The 23,999-nt window shown below is 46.7% G+C and overlaps 1 protein-coding gene across 5 annotated transcripts in view; it reads right to left on the bottom strand.

Moving 5' to 3' along the window:
• Positions 1-23,999, bottom strand: part of EDARADD (EDAR associated death domain) — a 100,667-nt gene that overhangs the window by 14,414 nt on the left and 62,254 nt on the right. For all 5 annotated transcript variants that reach the window (XM_046027565.1, XM_046027564.1, XM_046027563.1 and 2 more), the window contains exon 5: positions 81-126. In XM_046027565.1, coding sequence (XP_045883521.1) covers positions 81-126 — 46 coding nt within the window. The remainder of the gene's footprint in view (positions 1-80; positions 127-23,999) is intronic.

Below are 23,999 nucleotides of genomic sequence, written 5' to 3'. Positions count from 1 at the left end.
AAACATATTTGCAAATTATCTTCAATTCCGATATGCCAGTTATCAGAGAAGGCCAGACATCTGCAGAGTCAATCCTTTACCTGAAAGGGGATCTCCAGTACTGTCTGGAAAGCTGTTTTCTTCTCCCTGTCAACCAGAAAGCAACCTTCATTAGACTCATACTCAGACACGAACAGAGATAGTATCAATTTTCCAATGTAGTTAAGTTTCCACCAGAGCCTGGCAGGGTGGGTGGTGATGGATCTCAACAGTATTGTAAGGGGTAGGGAATGGACCAGAAGCTCCTGGAAGGCAGGAACTTTGGTCTGTTTGCTCCCTGTGCTGGGTCCTCCGTGCCCAGGACAGTGCCTGGCACGCAGCAGACCCCAGTGGATGAAACAATGCGCTATCGTTTTACTTTTACTTCACACGAGGGATGATTTTTATTTTATTCCCCATCTACTCTTTGTTTGGGCTTGCTGTCAGTCTAGGTGGTAATTCGTTTCTGTATCTATAAAATTTTTTAAAAACATATTTTGATCTCTTTGGACAGTGTCCATATCTCTAGAGATGACTGCGTTTTTGCCCTTCTCCTGGGGCTTCTGTTTTTACAAGCAAGGCTGTGCTCTGGGATAGGTTCCATGGAGGGATTTACTGTGACCCTGCTGGAGGCTGTGTGTGTGTGTGTGTGTGTTTTCAATGAAGTCAGCAGAGACCATCCTCAGGACATGTTTGTTTATGTTAACACCATCTTCAGACAGTGAAGGTCTCTGTCAGCAGTCTGTAGGACCCCCTCCATCGAGTTCCAGAAGCAGCACCAGGCATGGGCTCCCAAGCCCTGGGTTTTCGTCCAGCTGCCCTGGTCACCTGAAGGACCTCACGTACCAGCTTGGCTTTCTGGATCATCATTTGTAAGTCAAGGTGGCCACAGACTGGCTCATCACTAAGGTGCTCTGCCTTCTCAGTTTGTCCCTGAAAGTCGCACTAACTCCCTGGGGTCGAGCCTTTTGAACGGTGTTTTCTCTTCATCGTCTTAGAAGCCCTCCCCCTCCCCCCGAGCTCATAAATCCCCATGTCTCAGCACTGTAGAAACATTTGTCTAATTAGGAGCCTCACTTTTTTTTTTTCCACACAAGAAGCATTCCAATGTTTAACCAGCCAGATCCCCACCCCCTCCTCCCCCCAGCAACGAATCTAAGTATTTCTTGTTTCTGTTTGAGTCTTTCTCCTCACCATTGCCCTAACTGGAATGAAAAGCAACCTGCTCGCTCTGTGCATACAGGGAGTCAGGGTTATAAGAAGTTTTTGAAAGGAGAGGGAGTTGAGGGAAACTGGAAGGGGAGATGAACCATGAGAGACTATGGACTCTGAAAAACAACCAGAGGGTTATGAAGGGGCGGTGGGAGGGGGTGGGGTGGGGTGGGAGGTTGAGGAACCAGGTGGTGGGTAATAGGGAGGGCACGTACTGCATGGAGCACTGGGTGTGATGCCAAAACAATGAACACTGTTATGCTGTAAATAAGCAAATAAAAATAAATAAATTAATTAAAAAAAAAAAGTTTTTGAAAGAACAAAAATCTTTTTTTTTTTTTTTTTTTTTACTTTTAAAGGCTAACCCCAGAAGCTCCCGAAGCGGAGGGCCACTGTTGGACGGGTCATGCAGGGACCTGCCTTCCCACATCTGTGCAACAGCGGCAGGACCGGGCACGCGTGCTTCTGTCAGCAAAGTCACGGTGCTGCTCACCGAATTGGAAACGCACACGGAGCAAACAGAAACAGCCCCTTCAGCTGGTGTTGACAGACACAAAGGTGGAAACTTGACAGGCTCCGTGGGACGACGGAGGTCCCCACTCCCCCATGAGCTTTCCTTTCACACGAGACTACGTTCCATGGCATAGGTGACGTCTCATCTCACGACCCGGAGAACGTTTTTGCCAAAGACCATGTCTGGCCAGAATCATCCCCATGACAGAGATGAGGGACATGACGTGACTCGGGATGACCTGTGAAGGTCGGTGGAGACAGCATAATAGAATAATGTCTCTGATCTCTGTTCTTGCTCTGATCGTTATACTACTTCTTAGATTAAGTTTTCTAAGAGTGAAGTCAGAAGAGACTTCTTTTTGCATTTTTAAAAAAAATGCCCCCCAATTGAATGAATGAAACCACACTCATGCCTTTACTCCACGCCTATTGCCGGAGCATCCAGTATGTACCAGTTCCCCGTGTCGGAACCTATATACAAAGATTAAGAACTCTGAACCCTTGACCTCAAGGCCTGCCCTCATATGCTGGGGAAGCAGAGACACACACAACTAACTACAATACAAAGCAGATAGTGTGGAGTTTCAATAGGGAGGTGTAGACACAGAGAGGAGACGTTTCCTTTGACAGAGAAAAACCACAGGGGGTTTCTTGGAACCAGAGATGTTTGAGATGAGCTTTGCTGAGGATCTGGCAGTGGGCACTTGAAGGCAGGCACTGAGCCAAAGGCCCAGGTGAGCCGGCAAGAAGTGGCAATATGGCGCCTGTAGGGCACTTTGTCCAAAGCAAAGGCCATAAGAGGTGATAGAGGGAGATGCTGAGGCCAGACTGAGGTCTGGAAGGCCGTCTAAGGAGCTGGGCTGCAGCTCACAGACAACAGGGTGGGGTTGGAGGGTCACTCAGGAGCTCTCTCCAGAAGCAGAGCAGTAAGTGCCACCTGGCTGTGTGTGCAGCACAGGAACATGGCAGTCAGGGAGCCTGCACAGGCCAGGTGACTGTGGGGTGCGGGCGTGGGGGAAAGCAAGATGGCCTCGGACATGGTGATTAATGAGACCCCAAACCACTCATCTGGGAAACGTAGGAATAAAGCCGGAGCCACTGTACAGATACAGTCACAAGGTCAAAGAAGAGGAAACCAAGAGATTTTGGAAGAGTGATGGATAAGACCACCAGACGTCCGTGGGTGCTGACAACATGGTGCTGGTCCTTGAGGGAGGTCAGGGCCAGAGAAGAAAATATGGATGTTGACAGGATTACAGAAGAAGAGAGAGATGGCTGGAGAGCAAGATGTGGGATCACAGCCTTGAGGAGCATACTGACACCTACGTTTTGGGGGCAGGGAAGGCATGAGGGGCAAAGCAGAGAAGGGAGGTCAGAGAGGAGGGAGAAAAGCAAAAAGTGACGACATCAAACCAGGGAAAGTTCAGGAGCTCTGTGGGTCCTGCCGGACAAGATTTGGTGAGATGAGTGGTGACATCTGAAGGCAATTCCAGCCAAAAGATGGATACGAAAGCCAGCTCCTACCAGGTGGGTGATGAGGACAGAGGTTGTCAGCCTGCAGCGCTACCCTCCCCCCAATCCTTCTGTCTGCTTAACCTACTCTTATCTTTGAGGTCCCAGCTCAGACATCACTTCCTCTTGAAAAGCCTTCTGCAAACTCCCAGGGTCGGTCAAGTATCGGGGTGTACCCACAGCATCCTGTCCGTGCACCCCACGGGACGCCTGATACACTGGCTGTGGGGGGTTCGAGTGTCTCTCTTCCGCACTAGACTCTAGACTGCCAGGCAAGGGCCCTTGTCCAGATTGTCCTGTGATGAGCACGCTGGAAACAGATAACACATAATATCTGTGTAAAGGACAGCGAGTGGGAGGGAGGAAGGAAAGAAGACACAAATACGGTGTGGAGTCTGTGGTCTCCAGAGCAGGGGAGGAGCTGCCGTCCTCCATGATGCTCTCCTCATGCCTTGCTCATGCCCTCTGATCCTACTCATTGGCCTCACCTTCTTAGTCACTGGTTCTGTGGTCTTCACCCCTGCTCCACTGTTCTGGCCTTGCCTGGATTCCTGTCCATTCGGTCATGGTCCCGTGTCTTAGCCATGTGTTTATAAACACCCTAGACTTGTCCGTCAGCTGTGGGCCCCTGGCCAGTCCTTAGCTCTGCCCTCCCTTCCCCGTCTTGCTCTAAACTGCTGACTATTCCTTGGGGAAAAAGAAGTGATAAACTCTCACATTCATAAGATCACATAACTGATCTCAGCTGGGTCTCAACTGCTCCTCGGTCACGCTTGGTTTTTCTTCCACTGTCTTCCTTAAGGCTCTCTCCGGTGTTGTTCCAAACCTCTTCCACCCAGCTGAAGGCCTCATACCCATCTGTGTCTCTTACCCCGAGAAGGGGCTGGGCGAGTGTATTTGTCCCCATTCTTCTCCTTTTCTCCTATCTCTGAAGAGATGGTAGCTTTTCATCTTCAAGGGCCAACCTTTATTCTTGAACTATGGTCCTGCGCATATGTTTTTAATGGCACTTACCAGGAAGGGACATATCTTACCGCTGCCTAGCACTGAGCTTTGGTGCTGTGTTCAGAAGTGTTAGTTCAATATAACTGAACCCAGAATCATTGCAAGGGGGCCTCTTGCTACAGCACAGGACTTGCCTCCAGGATCAGACCAACCTTGAGGAGAGGTCTGAGGTGGGCCAGGAAGAAGAGGATCACCTCATGGACAAGGCCCAGGATACAGAGGACGTGGCAAGTTCTGTGATGGTTCTGAAAGCGGCTGATGCAAGGGATTTCCAAAAGGAGACTGTGGGCTCCACCTGGCTATCAGAGGGACATGACATACCAGTAGGAAATGTGGACAGATGATCCCTGGTGGCAGACAGGGCCAGTATCAGCCCTCAGGAGATGTGCTGGTGATGGAAAACTAATGTAAGCCCAGTTCTAGGAAATGGGAGTTCAAGGGACCAAGCTATGACTTGAGCACGGAGGCCCAGCCTGTGGCATCCTTGGGACCTAGGACTGGGGCCTGAAGGAATGAATGGTGCTGAGTTGCACAAGCTGGACATCTCGCTGCTCCCATTAAAACGGATCCAGGAACATGGAGGACAGTCGTGGGTCAGAGTGGCACCAGACTTAGCTGTGAACAAGCCAGGACAGCGCGGGAAATGAGCCAAGGGCTCCTATCACATACGAGTCTCCCCTGCTCTAAGCCAACCTCTGAAACCAGTCCCCTCCTTCTACCGCTTTCTTCTTCCTTAATTCTTCCCAGACTTCTCAAGGACTTATTGCTACAGAGTGGATACTATCTGCCAGGTATGTCAAGCTTAGGGTTAGCTCACTGACTACTCCAAGTACTTCTCAGAAGTGAAGAACTACCATTTACAAATGACGAAAAAGATTTCTGTGTAAAGGCCTTGTTTTAATTACGAATGAAGTTCAAGTATAAACCATTGGTTTTGCGGGAAAGAGCAGCTTCTAAGTATGGTTGGATCTGTGTGCCAAAAAAGAAAGGTCTAGATAAGAAAAAAGATGGAAACAACCCAAAGGACCGTTGACAGTTGAATGGATTAAACAAATGTCCAATATGACCCAGCCTTAAAAAGGAAGGAAATTCTGACCCAGGCTACAACATGGACTGACCTTGAGGACATTATGGGAGGTGAAATAAGCCAGTCACAAAGGGACAAATATTGTATGAGTCCAGTTATTTGGGGGGTACTTAGAGGAATCAAATTCAAAAGACAGAAAGTAAAATAGTGATTACTGGGGGGCGGTGAGTGGAGAAGGGAGAATTACTATTTAATGGGTATAGAGTTTCAGTTGAGGAAGAAAGTTCTAGAGATGAATGCTGGTGATGTTTGCTCAGCGTGAATGAACTTAATGCCACAGAACCCTATACTTAAAAATGATCAAGATGGTAAATATTATGTGTATTTTACCACAATAAATTTTTTTTCTTAATCTCCTCAGGAAATCTGAAGGGACCACAAAGTTGAACACCAACGTTTTATATATCCCAGGAGGCTAAAGAAAATCTCTCTTTTGTAAAGCCTTCTCATTGTGAATAGGGGGGGAATTACCTTATACTTGGGCAAAGATGTTAACTTCTCTAAGAATTCTCTGAGCAGAAAGTTGGCTAGGTTACACTCGTTCTGTACTTCAGTTAGCTTATAAACTGGTTGCCAGGTCCCATTTCTGCTTCCGGAGCCGAAGGCACCAGGTGACGAGAAGCCACCTCTGGAGATTTCACACAGGGCTCACATAGGGCTCTGGACATTTCACACAGATTTCACACAGCAGCAGAAACCCCAAGGTCAAGAACGCACTGTGGGGAAAAATTTCTCCTCAGAGATGAATGTGCATCCCATGTGGGGATGGACTGAGAGGCGGAAGACGCTGACAGATTGATGGGGAGGGTGCTAACCGGTACCTAGGAGCTAGTCTTCTACAAAACATGCTCTTCTGGACTGTCTAGTTCCATCTTTAAATGTCTATGCTTAGCTAATTAATAAAGAGTTCCATCTTTGTTATTTTGTAAAGTAGGGAAAAGATAACTGGGTGGGAAAGCACTCAGCAGGTTGGTTAACCTGATTTTCACCTGAGTCTGGCTGGAAACCACCATGAAGACCAAAACCAAGTTATCACGGCTCACTTGGGGGCAAAAACCTGAATTCTACCCAAGGAGTCAGAAAAGAGCTACCTTCCACGCAAATGCTTGCCCACTTGAGGTACCAGTACAAGCAAATTCCTTAAGTAGCTTCTTTGGGAGAACCACCAATGCTAAATCTTGATCTCTCTGCTTTAAGACAATATTTTAGCAAATGGCTTTGAAAATATGATTTTAAGAGGTGGGTGTGCAATAGTAACAGATCCTCTATAGCATGGATTTAGACTGTTCTAGACTCTCTGCTGTCACACAGCCAGCGAAACTCAAGCCACTTTCAGTGGTATAAATTCCCAACACACAGCAGGTATCCGTGTAACTCTCCTAAACGCATTTATCTGTCATCTGCTTATACTCATTAGGGCTAGACTATGAGGTTCCTGTTGTATTTTTCTAAAGCAATTTATACTTAATTCTTTTTTCTACAAATTAATTATGATTACTACAGTTAGCTATTTACACTTTTACTGAAGTACACTATATATAGAAAAGTTGGGCATATCTATTTACTTGAAAGTATATTCCAGAAACTGGCCTTTCGAAACGTATTTAACTGAGGATATGCTTACCAAGCACTGACACAGTGTCTGAGACCACCATAAGGCTTGGAATATGGAGACAAAGAATCCATACCCTCACTGCTTCAAGCTTACAAGCCGGTAATGGAACAAAGACGTGAGCATAAATATTGACACCACAAGGAATGAGTAATGTGTTAGAAAGGCACAGAGAGAATGCCAGGGGAGCACAAAGGTGGGCAGGAATTCAAGTGAGACCTCAGGGAACAGGGAAAGTTTCATCGAGGATGAAAGAACGACATGCAGAAGAATGGGAATTTGGAATAAAGGCTGCACTGCTTTGCTGGGGTGAGAGTGAATCTGTGGGTTTGTGTACACTTGGTTCAAAGGGGGTTCTCTCCAACTGCGAGGAAGACCTGCTATTCTGGGAGTTGAAGTGGGGGTCAAAGCCTGGAGGGGCTGCCCCTGGGGCTTGGAGGCTGGGCGTGTGCAGGTGTCACTTCATACCCTCGCTACAGTTTCAAAGGCGAAGGAGGGAGGGGTTTTCCCCTGGAGCATGAAGTGTGGTTGATTACTGCTCCGAAATATCGTCAAGTGTTTCCTGGGAGGTTATGGTTTGCACATGCAGGGGCAGAGGCTGTCCTGGAGAGGGAGGGGGTTTCCGCCCAGATTCCTAACACTCACAGATCCCAGGTGGAGGACGCACAGGATGCCGGGCCACAGACTCGTGCAGGGCTGCAAGACCAGCCGCACACTCCCTAACGCCGCAGTTCACCCTCCCGTCTTCCCGTGCTGCATAATTACGTGTGGGCTGAAGACACACCACTTGGTTCCAAGGGCCAATACATGGAAGCTGGTTAGGCCTTTTTGTTGTTGTTGGTTAGGACTTTAAAAAAAAAAGATTTTATTTATTTATTTGAAAGAGAGTGAGAGACTATGAGTGGGGGAGGGGCAGAGGGAGAAGGAGAAGCAGACTCCCCGCTGAGCGGGGAGCCTGACTCGGGGCTGGATCCCAGGACCCTGGGACCATGACCTGAGCCAAAGGCAGACACTTAACCGACTGAGACACCCGGGTGCCCCTGGAAGTTGGTTAGGCCTAAATACCATCCAAATGTTTGGATGAGTTATTCCACGACTTTAATTTGAAAAAAATATCAAAATACTCACAAAATAAAAAATCCAGATGGCTCCTGATTGATGATTTAACAACAACAAAAAAAGGTCCATGTTTTTTCGACTTTACAGGGGTACAAAAGTGATACATGTTCAGTAGAAACGCCACTTTGGAGTTTGGATTGGAATCTTTTTCCCAGGCTAGCGATCCCCAGTACAATCCTCTCTCCCGATGCCGGCCAGCGGCCCCGGCTCCCAGGCAGCCACACAACCACAATGGTCAGCAGCCAACACACCGACAACCCTTCCACACCCACACAGCCGTTCTGCTCCCCACTGTCGGTATGGTGCTCAATCAGTGAAATGAGATCTTCAACACTTTCTTAAAAAATAGGCTTCGTGTGAGACGCTCTTGCCCAACTACAGGCTAATAAAAGTGTTCTCTCTCTCCCACTTTTTCTTTTTTTAAGATTTTGTTTTTGTGAGACAGAGCATACACAAGCATGTGCACAAGGGAGGGGAGGGACAGAGGGAGAAGCAGACTCCTCACTGAGCAGGGAGCCTGATGTGGGACTTGATCCCAGGCCCCTGAGATCATGACGTGAGTTGAGGGCAGATGCCCAACTGACTGAGCCACCCAGGCACCCAGTAATGCATTTTCAGCTTAAATTTATCTTTAACTTATGTTTGTTTTGTTTTTTTAACTTACAATGGGTTGATGAGGGCATAACCCCACTGTAAGTTAAGAAGTATTGTTATTCAAACAGTTTTTTAAAATTTATTTTTTAAAATTTTTTATTTGACAGACAACAAGAGAGGGAACACAAGGAGGGAGAGAGGAAGAGGAAGAAGCAGGCTCCCTGCTGAGTAGGGATCCTGATGCAGGGCTTGATCCCAGGACCCTGAGATCATGACCTGCACCAAAGGCAGTTGCCCAACCAACTGAGCCACCCAGGTGTCCCCAAAATGTTTTTTTAAAAAGCTTGGGCGCCTGGGTGGCTCAGTGGGTTAAGCCGCTGCCTTCGGCTCGGGTCATGATCCCAGGGTCCTGGGATCGAGTCCCGCATCGGGCTCTCTGCTCAGCAGGGAGCCTGCTTCCCTCTCTCTCTGCCTGCCTCTCTACTTGTGATCTCTCTCTGTCAAATAAATTAAAAAAAAAAAAAAAAAAAAAAAAAAAGCCACAAGAGATGTGAAAATCTTTCTCTCAATCTCTCAGCCCATCTCCTCCTCCAGAGCTTACTGGTTACAATCTGGGGCATGTCCTTCCTGACTCCTTAGTCATAGGAACCGAGACTGAGACAATTTTTTAGCCCCAAATCATAGCAGTCTATACCTTTTATTTATTTTTTAAGTGGAAGAGGAGCAGAGAAAGAGGGAGAGAGAATTTTAAGCAGAATCCCCATCCAGTGTGGAGCCCAATGTGGGGTTTGATCTCAACTTGAGATCAAGATCTGAGCTGAAATCAAGAGTTAGACACTTAACAGACTGAGATACCCCGGTGGCCCCACAACTTGTTTTATTTAATAATATCCTATGGAGGGCACCTGGGTGGCTCAGTCAGTTAAGCTGCGGTCTTTGCCTCAGGTCATGATCTCGGGATCCTATATCGGGCTCCCTGCTCAATGGGGTGTCTGCTTCTCCCTCTGCCCCTCTCCCTGCTCGTGCTCTTTTTCTCTCAAATAAACAAATAAAATCTTTTAAAAAATAATATCTAGGGGTGCCTGGGTGGCTCAGTGGGTTAGTCTCTGCCTTTGGCTCAGGTCATGATCTCAGGGTCCTGGGATCGAGCCCTGCATCAGGCTCTCTGCTCAGCTGGGAGCCTGCTTCCCCCTCTCTCTCTGCCTGCTTCTCTGCCTACTTGTAATCTGTCAAGTAAATAAATAAAATCTTTAAAAAAATAAAATAAAAATAAAAATAATATCTTACAGATATCTTTTAAGGCCATTAGTCTCCCCCCCCCCTTTTTTTTTAAGATTATTTATTTATTTGTTTGACAGAAAGAGAGAGATCACAAGTAGGCAGAGAGGCAGGCAGAGAGAGAGAGAGGAGGAAGCAGGCTCCCCGCTGGGACCCTGGGATCATGACCCAAGCTGAAGGCAGAGGTTTTAACCCACTGAGCCTCCCAGGCGCCCCATGTCTCTCCTTTTTTTTAATGGTTTTAATTGTACTAAGTCAAAGTACTAAAACATATCCAAGCAGTCCCTACAGAAGGGCATGTAAGTCATCTGCAATTTGTATTGATTTCAAACACACTGTGCTATGATATCTGTAGGATCCTTAAAGGGAGATTGCCTGATCAATGAGTAATAGATGCTGCCGAACATGGTTCTGGAAGTTTTATCAATTTCCACTCTCAACCGTGCATGTGGGTAACGACACCCCAACACCCACATCAGCGGGAAGTCTGAGTGAAATTCTAACTCACTAGTGAAATTCAAAGGCATTATAGTCAATAAAGCACTGAATGATAATGAGAACAGAAGCCTTTAAGTCAAACAATTAGAGTGGATCTAATGAGGGACTGTATAATTTAGTGATTAATAAACTCCTCTTATGTTGTTCCTAGGGAAATAATTACTAAGTGCTAGAAAGCCGGCATTTCTGCCCTTTGGCTCATATGTGTCTGACCACAAATATATTATTTTGACTTGCCCCCAAAGTAGAAATAAGTTAATAAAACATCAAATTAGACTATCAAATCAGAATACAGATCTTCCTTGACTTACACACAGGGTTATATACCAATAAACCCATTGGCAGTTGAAAATATCCTACATTGAAAATGTGTTACTATGGCTAACCTACCAAACATCATAGCTTAGCCTAGCAGACCTTGAACGTGCTCAGAACACTTACACTGGTGGGGAGTCTGGGTGGCTCAGTTAAGTTTCAGACTCGGTTTCGGCTCATGTTGTGATCTCTGGATTGTGGGATCCAGCCCCACGCTGAGCAGCGAGTCTGCTTAAGCTTCTCTCCTTCTCCCTTGCCCCTCCCTCCCACATACTCACTCTCTCAAATAAATCTTAAAAATAAAAAAAGTGGGAGAGAGAGAGAGAATAATTATGTTAGCCTATAGTTGGGCAAGAGCATCTCATACGAAGCCTATTTGATAAGAAAGTGTTGAAGATCTCACGTCACTGACTGAGCACTGTACTGACAAGGGGAAGCAGAACGGCTGTGTGGGTGTGGAAGGGTTGTCGGTGTGTTGGCTGCTGATGCTCTGTGGTTGTGTGGCTGCCTGGGAGCCGGGGCCACTGGCTGGCATCGGGAGAGAGGATTGTACTGGGGATCGCTAGCCTGGGAAAAAGATCCCAATCCAAACTCCCAAGTGCCGTTTCTACTGAACACATGTCTCGTTTGTACCCCCCATAAAGTCAAAAAACCACTAAGTTGGCCCATCCTAAGTTGGGAGTTCTCTGGCCAAGTTTCTTAAAGAAGACATTTTCAAGGCCGTGGAATGATGACTGCAGGGGACACCATCAATTTGTCATGGGGACAGCAGTTTACATCTCATTATTGTGTCTGGCATTCAGAAACACAGGATACATGTGGTCCTGGTCTACCTCAGCCAAGGGCAAGGCAAGACACGTTCCACCGAAAATCAGCAAGAGCAGTACCAGCCAGAAATAAATGCCTGACAAGGGGAGGGCTGTAGAGAGCTGAGCCTGCGGGCAGAGGAAAGGAGGAGGTGGGAGAGGGGAAAAGGGACAAGTTTGGGTGTGTGCTGGGGGTTGGGTGGAGGGTTTGCTCCCTGTGACCATGTGGTATCACCTGCTGTGGTTCCCAGGGACGCACAAGCAGAGTGAGGAGGTGGGCCAGCAGAAGGTCACCTTGCTGGATACACAAATTGAGTCTAGAGCAAGTAAGATAGTACAACCTGAGGAAGTTAAGTTCTATCCTCGCAGACAAAGTCAGATCTTTATGTGTTTTAGGCAAAACCATGTAGCATTTCAAGACAAAGAAAAGATCAAATCCTTTGAAAAATCCTAATCAAATTCACCTGGTATTGCTTAAGTTTAACTTCCCTGGAGTTTGTGTATCTGTTCCCCTCATGGGGCACCCCAACCCCCTTAGTAGAGGTGAGGTGATCACGTGTGCAGACAGGGGGTGGGGTGGGGAAGGAGAGAGGGTGCAGGGGACATGGGAGATGCAGAATACTTACATTTACAGAACAGGTGGTTTCCCTCCCAGCAAAACCCACCCTTGAAATTCCTTCCCCTTCCTTGAAACGCCTAGAAAGCTGCATCTCGAGAGCCCTCTCCCAGCCTGTTTCAAGAAGGGGCCCTCTATTTTGGACTGGCAGCTAGTGACCACAAAGCTGAAGGAAGTCCCTCTCACCAGAGTTAAAAATAGCGAGTTCCGGTGCCAGGGAAAGTTTTCTAGTTTTACCAAACAGCACTGCTTCCTCATTCTCCAAACGTGGTCTCAGGGATGAAGAGGGCCGACCGAGTATTTCCGACAGCCAGAACTCTCTGCCTTTCCCTCCAAGAACAAACCTGAGGGCTTACCGATCTGTTGCACAGATCTTGTTGGCGCTTGAACGGATCGGGGTAGGAGGGCAGGTGGTGGCCTGCTGGGCTGCCTCCCGTCAGATACCATCTACAGCAAACGCTGCCTGGGTCCGTTCCCTGTTATTAAAACGCGCATAATTGCTTCGGGTTTGCAGAGTCTGCTGGATCAGTGGCTCTGCCAAGGCAATGAGGCGGCTGGAAAGGATTTTGTCAACGACCTCTCAATCCAATTTAAAGAGAAGAGCAACCCCATCGTTTACGGGTTTTGTTCTAGTCGCTTTGACCCACGCTGTGCTGCCAGACAGAGAGCATTCAGAACTGTGGGAAAAGCCAAACATCTACCCTGACAAGAGGCCCAGCATCAACTGGGGACAGCGGCTGTGACTGATTTAGGGATGCTGGGCATTGAGAGTGGGGAGGGGGTGCGGGGGCGGGGTGACCCAGGACAAGGCACAGGTCCCAACTCTGTCCCTCATCAATGGTCTCTGCTGTAAAACAAAAGAAACCAAGAACGACATGATTTCTGGGGGCCCCTTGGGCTCAAACGCTGCCAAGGTGTCCATCTGCACACTTGGGACCAAACCCACGTTCTAAATTGTCAGGATCTCTGGGAGCTGGGAGGAAGGTAAGGACCCAGAGATGGAAAATGAAGGCATGGAGAGGCGTGGCTGGTGCAGCTGGTTCAGTGGCTGACTCTGGGTTTTGGCTCAGGTCATGATCTCAGGGTCGTAGGATCGAGTCCCGCTTGGGGCTCTGTGCTCAGCACAAAGTCTGCTTGAGAATCTTTCTCCTTCTTGCTCTGCCCCTAGCCCCTGCTTGCTCTCTTCTCTCTCTCTCTCTCTCTCAAATAAATAAACAAAATCTTAGAAAAAAAAAGAAGAAGAGTAGGCACGGATGGTAGTTGAGGGGTCAAAGCCATGGGGGAAAGTCCCACCAAAGATACAAAACATGTGTCTTTGGAAATAAAAGACTCCTGCTTCTTTGGTGAATAAACAAGATCCAAGATTACGCACATCTTGGGTGCCTGTCATTAACTAAGGCAGTCCTCCAGCTTGCAAAGGGTTGAGAACTTCAGTCTTGGTCCTTGTAGGGTACATCGTGGAACACTATCAACAAGCATACTTGGCATTCCATGGCTTAAAAATTGGGGTGGGCCCCCTGCCCGCCATCTCCTCTGGGCAATACACTGTGCGGTTTTATCTTTGAAAGGTTTTGTTCAATTTCAAAGAAATCCGTTACTGAGAGGCTTTCAACAGATAAAACAGCATTTTTTTATTTGGTGGCATTTTGTTACTAGGCACTGATGCAAGCTCTCATAACTTGTTGGGAGGAAGAGGGGACTGGAGGGCTGTCCTGCTAGGTCTAGTCTGCAAATCCAGATGCAAATGTAATCTAGGAAATCTGCAGCTTCCTTGGGGGGCGGGAGAGGCAGGGGATGGACGTTCACCACAGCAATATTTCAAACAGCAAACAGTTGAACCAACCTCAAGTTCCACAATAAGGAAACTCTTCAATTACTCTATGGCCAAGAGTATAACAGGATATGAGATGGACATTCTCCTAGTGTCTCAAGAGCTGTGACTGGGGCCCCGAGTGCAGGACAGTGGTATGCCTCCATTCCCCAGTGAGGCGCCAGGTAAATCCCAAAGGACTAGCTATGAAGGGGCCAAAAGTGGTGGTGTGACCATTAATTACTCCAACCCCACCTTCAGCTTATGTAAGAAGAGATTTCTTTGAAGGATCTGAAAGAAGTGAACACTGTGGCTATTCCCCTTCTCCGGCCATTAGAAGGAAGAGGAGCCTTTCTGTACACCCAAGCCAGGTGAGGGGGCTTCCGGATCACCACCTGTGGGTGTACTTGCCAGCAGGGGGGAGACCAGCTTCTCACTCCTCGATCAGAAGCTGACTGATGTGTAGACACTCCAGGCCCAACCCTCTGCCCCTGGGAGGTCCTCACCTACAGGTATGAGGAAGTGCCAAGGGAGCCGTCCCTGTGCCTGACAAGTTCCCCATGGCCAAGTGGACAAGTGGACGGCGGGAGCCATCTTGAAAGGGCCCTACTCAGGTAAGATGGTGTGATAATGGCACTGGGGGAGAAGTGGCTGGGGTCGGCTGTTCCAGGCGGATGTAAACATTCAGCTGGGAGTGCTCTGTCCACACCATGTCATTATACGGTGCTGTGTTCTCACTTGGGGAAGGAGAGGGGAAGCATGTCCACATCTTTTTGGGCTTTAAAATTTCAGGTGCAGAGAGGAGGTGAGAAGACAAGTTTTGAGTTTGAAGGTAAAAAGTTAATGAGGTATGGTATGGTGTTTATTTAAATGCAATACTAGGGGCACCTGGGTAGCTCAGTGGGTTAAGCCTCTGCCTTTGGCTCAGGTCATGATCCCAGGGTCCTCAGATCGAGTCCTGCATGGGGCTCTCTGCTCAGCAGGGAGCCTGCTTCCTCCTCTCTCTCTCTGCCTGCCTCTCTGCCTACTTGTGATCTCTGTCTGTCAAATAAATAAATAAAATCTTTTAAAAAATTAATAAATGCAATACTAACCAGGTATTTATTGAGCATTTACTATGTGCCAAGAGATTGGTACCCATTTTAGGAAGGAGGAAACAAAGAGGTCAGGCAACTAGCTCAAGGTGACAGGGGCCTCATAGGTCCGTCTAGCTCCAAGGCCCGTGGTGAGGCCAGTAGCAAGCATGGAGTCTGGCGTCAATATGCCTGCATGGTTAAAATCTTGGCTCCACTGCTCAGTAGCTGAGTGACCTTAAACAAATTATTTAACCTGTCACAATGTGCATCTATAAAATGGGCACAGTAATAGTATGTCCCACACAGGGTCATTTGGAAGATTAAATGAATTCATACAGGTCAGTGCTTGGAATAAGTCTTAGCCTTAAAAATGTTCATTACTATTCTTTCAGTTACATCCCATTAACCTCATAGAATGCTTAGGATACCGTACTAAGATGAGAAAGGAGGGGCGCTTAGGTGGCTCAGTCGGACTCTTGGTTTCAGCTCAGGTCATGATCTCAGGGTCGTGAGATCGAGCCCTGTGTTGGGCTCCCTGCTCAGCACAGAGTCGGCTTGACACTGTCTTTCCCTCTCCCACTTGCACTCTCTCTCTGTCTCTAAAATAATCTTTTTTAAAAAAACATTACATTGTACAGTGTGATTACAACTACATACAAAATTGTTATATCCTCATAAAGAGAAAAAAAGAGGAAATAATACTTCCCTTTTCTTCATTTCATAAGAACATGACTTTTATTTGGAGGTTAGTTAGTTGGGAAAGCTCTGGTTTTCCACTTGGAAGAGGATGTAAACAATCAGGGTGTATGTTTTGTGCACGGATTAGCGACTGGTACACACAATACCCCTGGTGCTAGAGGACAGTTATCATCCGTCCATCCCACTTGTTAAATGCCTACCGAGTATCAGATTCCAAGATAAACGCTATCATATAATCAACACCAAATCACTGAATGCTGATTAAGGTTGAATAGTGCCCCGCTTACCCCCGCTCCAAATTCATGTCTTGGAGTCCTAACCTCAGTACATGACTGTATTCAGAAATAAGGTCTTCATGGAGGTAATCATGTGAAAGAGAGGTCATTAGGGAGGACCCTCATCCCAGAGGACGGACGTTCTTATAAAAAGGGGACATTTGGAGAGAGGTACCACACAGGGCTACACCTGGAGGCAGCCGGTGGGAGCAGCCCACATGCATGGAAAATGAAGAGTTAATGTTGTGGGCATGTCTGGACCCCTCACGTCATGGATACGTGGTCTACATGCCTCAGCAGTGAAATTCCCAGGGCATCAAGGGCTAGCAGTGATGGAAGCCTACACCAAACCATCTCAGTCAGAATCTCTATGGGATGGAACCCAGGCACTGGAGTATCATAAAAGTTCTCCATGTGGGGCACCTGGGTGGCTCAGTGGGCTAAGTGTCTCCCTTTGGCTCAGGTCATGATCTCAGGGTCTGGGATCAAGTCCCGCATCGGGCTCCCTGCTCGGGGGGAAGCCTGCGTCCCCCCCGCCCCCGGCCTGCTGCTCTGCTTACTTGTGATCTCTGTCTCTCTGTCCAATAAAGAAATAAAAAATCTTAAAAAAAAAAAAAAAGTTCTCCAAGTGATTCCTATGTACAGTCAGGGTCCAGATCCACTGGGCTGAGCAGATCGTAGGAGAGACAATTTTAGTAAGAAAATTTCAATCTGTTTTCTGTGGGTCACTAAGAGGTGTTTCCGCGTTTTGTAAATCTGTCCCTAACGATTCTCATTCCTGCCGGCAGCGTCGGATCGTACTTGATGTGCAAAGGACCCCTGCCCCTTCTCTCTGCAAAGTCATGTGTCAGGCTCACAGATGACCCAAAAATGGCCAAGACGGGTACGGTGGTGACAGGTTATGCTGGATGAAGGGTAAGAGGTACTTTTGTGATGAATCTCGCAGTAACTGCAACAGCAGACTTATGTTAACGTTAGCTAAAATTATTCATACAGCAGCCTTGCTGTGGGACGGGTGAATTTCACCCATGGCTGGATTTTGTTTGTAGGAGAGGAAGTGGGATGCATCACAATCACCTGGGGGGCTTTAAGAATCTACTCCTAGGTTTGGGAAGGTTCTGCCCTCCCTCTTCCTATTCTGGAAGCTCAGAGCTCCTACAACCTGTCCCACTCCCTTGCCTCTACCGGGCCTGCCTCTCTTCTCAGCGATGGCCAGCAGGGTGGTCTCACTAAGGTCTCTCCACCCCCTTCCCCCTGGGTAACAGGACTGACCCAGTGCAGGAGAGAGTCCTAGTCTCGAGGAGCAGGAGTGTGACTGAACCCCCAGAGTCAATGCCTCGAGCACTATCTCCAGGAGAAACACTCAATATCACACCGTTTGTTCCTCATCAGTCTTACTTACTAGTTCCACACCCATAAAGCATCTGTGATGTGCTGCACAACATTTTAAGAGCTTCAAAAAAGATCAATTCATTTTCATCCCCACTGCCCAGATTCGTGTTTTCCTATTTTTTTTTTAAATATTTTATTTATTTGACAGAGAGAAATCACAACTAGGCAGAGAGGCAGGCAGAGAGGCAGGCAGAGAGAGAGGAGGAAGCAGGCTCCCTGCGGAGCAGAGAGCCCGATGCGGGGCTCGATCCCAGGACCCTGGGATCATGACCTGAGCCGAAGGCAGAGGCTTTAACCCACTGAGCCACGCAGGCACCCCGTGTTTTCCTATTTTTGACAGTGACCCCCATGCGCCCGGTCACCAGCAGTCACCAGCTTCTCTTCTCTTCAGTCCCAAGCCCCGACGGATGCAAACCCTTTCACCTCCTTCCAAACATCTTGTTATTTGTTCTCATTTTGTTCTGTTTGCAAATGTTCCTATGAGTTGACTTAGGTACCCCCCACAAAGAGATACTTTGGTGTCCTAGCACCCAGGACCTCAAAACATGGCTGTGTTCGGAGATGGGCTCTTTACAGAGGTATCAAGTTCCAGTGAGCTCATGAAGGTGGGCCCTAAACCAGTATGACCGGTGTCCTTGAGAAAAGGGGATGTCTGTACAGAGAGCCACGCAGAGGAAAGACGGCGGGAAGACGTAGGGAGGAGATGGCCATTGACAAGCAAATGCAGAGCCTGCCCCCAGCGCCCAAAGAAGGATCCACCTTGGACTTGCAGGGTCCAGAGCAGCAAAGCAGCCCTAGACACCAGCAGGGATGTTTAGAATGGCACCCTCCACATTCTCGTACCCGAGCCCTGGGGACCCCATTGCTGGGTGAGTACCACTGCCCCTGTGTTCTTCCTGGGCCCTCCCCTGGACAAGCCACTGCTGGGAGGACTTGTCTAAAACTCTGTTCTGTGCCATCACTCTATGGGGAGACTCTTCCAGGAAGCTCCTCAGGTCTGGGAGACCAAGACCGCTTTGCCCAGAGCAGCACTTTGCAAAGTGGAGCTTTGGAAACACTGCTGGATGCCTGGGTTAACAGGCGCGGGAGATGGGAGGTGTTTCTCCCAGGTGGTGGGAGAAACAAGGCTTCTTCCTCTGTTCAGAGAAGTCTGATTACCTGTCAACTGAACTCAACCAGCGGGCTCCTCTCTTTCCCTTCCCTGATGGAGATGTGCTGAGACTCTCTGAGAACATAAGGGAGAGTTTCTCAGCTTACCTGCCTACAGAGCATTTCGAAACATTCCTACTCTGCTTTCCAGGCCGGAGATGTCAAATGCTAACTTTGGAGCTCCAAGCATTCACCTTTATATCCCAGCACCTAAGGAAGTGGCGGTATCAAAGACTGGATGGATGGACGGCCGGATACCCAATACGGCATTATCTATCCTGTTGCAATCCATTTCCAACTTATCAAATGCCGCCACGCCCCTGCCTCATTCCCCCCTACCTCATTCACAACAGCCTCTGGTCTCCCTGCTGTATGGACGGAACACACCCTTTAACCTCCAATCTCCTCACTAGATTTCCCCCCTTCTGCCCCACTCAGGGGTCACCATTCAAGGCGCTACTCAAATCTGCCATCAGCTATCTCAGCTTCTAGAATCTTTACATTTAAAAAGAAGGCTTGGGGTGCCTGGGTGGCTCAGTGGGTTAAAGCCTCTGCCTTCGGCTCGGGTCATGGTCCCAGGGTCCTGGGATCGAGCCCTGCATCGGGCTTTCTGCTCCACAGGGAGCCTGCTACCTCCTCTCTCTCTGCCTCTCTCTCTGCCTGCCTCTCTGCCTAGTTGTGATTTCTCTCTGTCACATAAATAAAATATTAAAAATAAATAAATAAATAAAAAGAAGGCTTGTGTCTTTACCTATCCAGGCTTCTTTTCATCCTGTCTCTGAAAAAGTTGAGATTCTTAAGTTTTATTTATTGTTGAAGATTTTATTTATTTATTTGAGAGAGAACATGAGCAGGGGGAGGGGTAAAGGAAGAATCAGACTCCCCACTGAGCAAGGAGCCTGATGCAGGCCTCCATCCGAGGACCCCGGGATCATGACCTGAGCCAAAGACAGATACTTAACCAACGTAGCCACCTAGGTGCCCCGAAATTCTTACTTTTAAAATGCTAACTCATCAATATGTGCATCGAGTAACTTTATTTATCTAATATATGTTTGCATTTATCTCCCTGACAGATTATACATTCCTTGAAAGAAACCAATATATTGGATGTTCCCCATAGAACATTTTTTTTTAAATAGGCGTCATACCCAGTGTGGAGTCCAAAGTGGGGACACTAAGACAAGACCTGAGCTGAGATAAGGAGTCAGACACTTAACTGACTGGGCCACCCAGGTGCCCCCACAGAACATTTTTAAGCACATTATCCATCAGTATTTTCGAGGAACATTAATCCTGTAAGGAAAACAACCCCACTAATTGTCACTTCTCCTTCTCCTATTTCTGATCACTCCACTCCTGGTGATATCTTATCCTTTAAAACCCACTGTTTCCTGTCTTGAAAAGAATCAGCTTTTACTGTATTTTCTAACATCCTCAAATAAGAATTTAGTATTTTTTCCTTGCTCCCTTAAGGAATCTGACAGGACTGCATGAACTTTCTTATCACCCACTCACTCTTTAAGCCTAGCAATTACATTTTGTCCCGAGGACTGATTTCTGCTTCCGAGCTCCTTTTCTTCCTCTGGCTTCTAACAGGATGTGTTCCTCAAGCTTCCGTCCTTGGGTCCCCTCTTTGCTTTTCTACAAGGACTCCGTCCTTGAAAGTCTCTACTCCTGAGGCTTCAGCTATAAGCTAAAGATGCAAGAGGCCTAAACCAGGACCCAGAACTGCATTTTCTAGCACTTACGGGGCATGGCCACAAACCTCCCACACCCCAACTTCTAACAAACCTTCACATCCTGTCTCACAGCCCACAAACAAACAGAACTTAATCCCCGCAACACGAATCTCTTCTTCCTGAATTCTCTATATTTTTGGTAGGAACAGCTCCCAGTTACAGGTTTAAAATTTACCCTCATCTTTTCTGCAGTCCCCCTGGGCCCCTGGATATGGTTACTGGGCCATCACTCCCCACACCCAATACCTTCCATCCACCTGTGCCTGGCATTCAAGTTCTGGGGCCTGGGCTCCAACTCATCCTTCAGTCTTATCCCCTAGAATCTTCTTCTCCTTCTCCTTTTTTTTTTTTTTAAAGATTTTATTTATTTATTTGACACAGAGAGAGAGAGAGAGGAGAGAGAGAGAGAGAGAGAGAACAAGCAGGGGGAGCAGCAGAAAGAGAGAGAAGCAGGCTTCTCCACTGAGCAGGGAGCCCGAAGCAGGGGCTCGATCCCAAGACCCTGAGATCATGACCCGAGTGAAGGCAGACACTTAACTGACTGAGCCACCCAGGCACCCCTCACCTAGGATCTTCTAATACTTCACTCCAGGCAAAGTACTTGTCAGTGGCTCTCTCCTCAGAGCGCTGACAGGTACCACCGCTGGTAGCAGGGATGCTTCCGTCCTGCCCTCAGGCACGCATCCCTGAATCACTTCCATGTCAGAGACGGTAATACCACACAGCCATTCAAACTGATGGCATAGCTGTGTCGCAAGCTGGATAAAGTTTGTGAAATAACATCACAAGACAAAAGCAAGATATATTTACAAAGTTTTTATAATCATTCATATAAAAAATGTATGAAGGATACATCCAAATGACAAAAAAAAATGGTTATAGTAGAGTAGTGGAATCGGGAATGAGGTTTTGCACTTTTCTAGATTTTAAATTTTACTTAGTGTGATTTTTAAGGTACATTTTTTACTCTAGGGGTGCCTGGTGGATCAGCGGGTTAAGCTCCCGACTCTTGATTTTAGCTAAGGTCTTGGGATCGTGGGATTGAGCCCCGCATCTGGCTCCATGCTCAGCACGGAGTCTGCTTGTGAAGCTCTCTCTCTCCCCCTCTGCCCCTCCCCACACCTGCACATACTCTCTCTAATTATTTAAATGAGATAAAACACATTTTAATTTTAGAATAGTTTTAGACTTACAGATAACTTGAGAAAATGGTATAAAGAGTTCCTATATACCCTCTACCCCATATTCCTTTATTGTTATTATTTTTTAAAAGATTTTTCTTTATTTATTTGACAGACGGAGATCACAAGTAGGCAGAGAGGCAGTCAGAGAGAGAGGAAGGGAAGCAGGCTCCCTGCTGAGCAGAGAGCCCGATGCGGGACTCGATCCCAGGACCCTGGGATCATGACCTGAGCCGAAGGTAGAGGCTTTAACCCACTAAGCCACCCAGGCGCCCCCCATATTCCTTTATTATTAAACAACTTTCATTAGTATAATACTTTTGTCACAACTAAATGAGCCCAGTACTTTCATGTAGTTTCTAAAACTTAAAAGATAAAACTTTTTGTTTGGTGAAATCAAATAAATAATTTAAATAGAATAAATGTCATTCTTTCTATAACCTCTAACTCTGAGTTAGCAACCTGATATTTATTATTTTTATTATTACTCCAGTTTCCTCTTGGCACAGATTGTTGGCTATAGACTGGAAGAAATTTTGCCTTATTCTCATTTGCCTGACGTTTGTGTATGTAGTTCACATAACTGAAAGTTCATTGTTGGCTAAAGGTTGTGGAAAGTGTTTTCTTGAAATAAAGTTCCACAGACATTTTCTTTTCTTTTTTTTTCTTCTCTAAGAAGGCTCCATGCTGAGCGTGGAGCCCGGCATGAGGATTGAACTCACAACCTGGAGATCAAGACCTGAGCTGAGATCGAGAGTCGACACTTAACCGACAGAGCCACCCAGCTGCCCCAAGTTCCATGAACGTTTTTAAGCCCTGTGAACCATCCCCACACCTAGAATCTCATGCTGGGCGCTTTGCTTCTCCAATGAGTCTGTGAGCTCTGTGGGGGTCTTCTCTCACCCCCTGCCCCACCGCCTGCTTTTTTTTTTTTTTTTAATATTTTATTTATTTGACAGAGAGAAATCACAACTAGGCAGAGAGGCAGGCAGAGAGAGAGGAGGAAGCAGGCTTCCCACGGAACACAGAGCCTGATGTGGGGCTCGATCCCAGGACCCTGGGATCATGACCTGAGCCGAAGGCAGAGGCTTTAACCCACTGAGCCACCTAGGCACCACCCGCCTGCTTTTTCTTATGCCCAAGAACAACCAGTCCAGGTTTGGTCTCAGAACATCCACTCAACAAATGCCACTTGTAATAAACTGCAGAAGTAGGACAGGCTCTAGCAGATGGGGTTTGGATTTTAAGTTCCTAAAAGTAAAGGATTCTTCATGAAATTTTGTGTGAGAGGTTAGACTTTGACTTTGCACATCAGGATGCCTCATTATTTTGTCTGCTTCATTCAAAGAGGTAGATTTTAGTTTTCAAATGATAAAAAGCACTCACACACCAAATGTTACATATTCTGAAGAACATATTTTTGGCTTGCTTTTAATGTCAGAGTTCTACAAAATGGACTGTGGGGGTTTTGTTTGTTTGTTTTTTTAAACGTGTCTCCCCCAGTGAGTTTTCTTTGTTCTAATTGCCAAGTTGGTTTCAAAGAATCCTCTGGATATCTAGCAGTTAGAACAAATCCTATAGATTATGCAAAAAAATAACGAACTGAATTAGCTAGGTACAGTCTTCCTTTTCATAGGAATATGAACGGTTTCTTTTACAACAGAATTGAAAAAAAAATCTCAAATAGGTTTCTACCCCTTTTATTCGTTGATAGATCTATTTTCATCTTTTAGGAGAGTCTTTACTTCAGAGAGCCAGAACTATGACATTAAAATTAAACAGCTTCTCAACAGTGTCCTGAGGTATATTCCATACCTAATCTTAACTGGTTTTGGAAAATCCCTAAAAGCAGGCCAAACAAACCATGTAGCATTCTTGCCTCTTCCTTGAGTCTATATCATGTTACAAAACATGCGAGGAGCAAGACTTGGTTAAACAAATTGAGGAATGCGAGAAGAGAAAATTTAATACTTTGGGTTTACTACATTGTTTAAATTTAGTCGGTGCCAAACTCAATCATTAGATCGTAATTCCAAGGAAAACACTAAGGATGACTAAATAAGAATATGATGTTCATAGGAGGTGACCCGAGAACCCCAAACCAATGTTAAAAGCAGCATCACTGACAACTTTCGAGAGAGCTGTGTACAATTAAAATTGGCCGTTCTATCAACGACAGTATAATTTTGTTTTTTCCAAAAGTGATCTGACTACCCAGGAGCATCACTATTAATGATTTATGACAGACTGACATTTGACAAGCAAGCCTAAACAGAACTTTGAATTTGTCTCGCTAAAAATCACTTTGGTGTTATGGAATGGGCAGGACCGAACTAGCCCATCTTGAGGTAAGACATGCTTTTTGAGACGTTTGATACTCTAAATATACTTCAGTTGCTATGAAGCATTGTGCAATTTTGCCAATGAGCTTTGAAAGAGTGGAAAGCAATGGGCTAGACAGTACCAGAAGTAACTGAACCACACGGTGAC

Source organism: Meles meles, chromosome 13, assembly GCF_922984935.1.
Source record: "Meles meles chromosome 13, mMelMel3.1 paternal haplotype, whole genome shotgun sequence".
Classification (NCBI taxonomy): domain Eukaryota; kingdom Metazoa; phylum Chordata; class Mammalia; order Carnivora; family Mustelidae; genus Meles; species Meles meles.
Note: the sequence above shows the minus strand (reverse complement) of the source record. Positions and strands in the feature narration are given on the sequence as shown.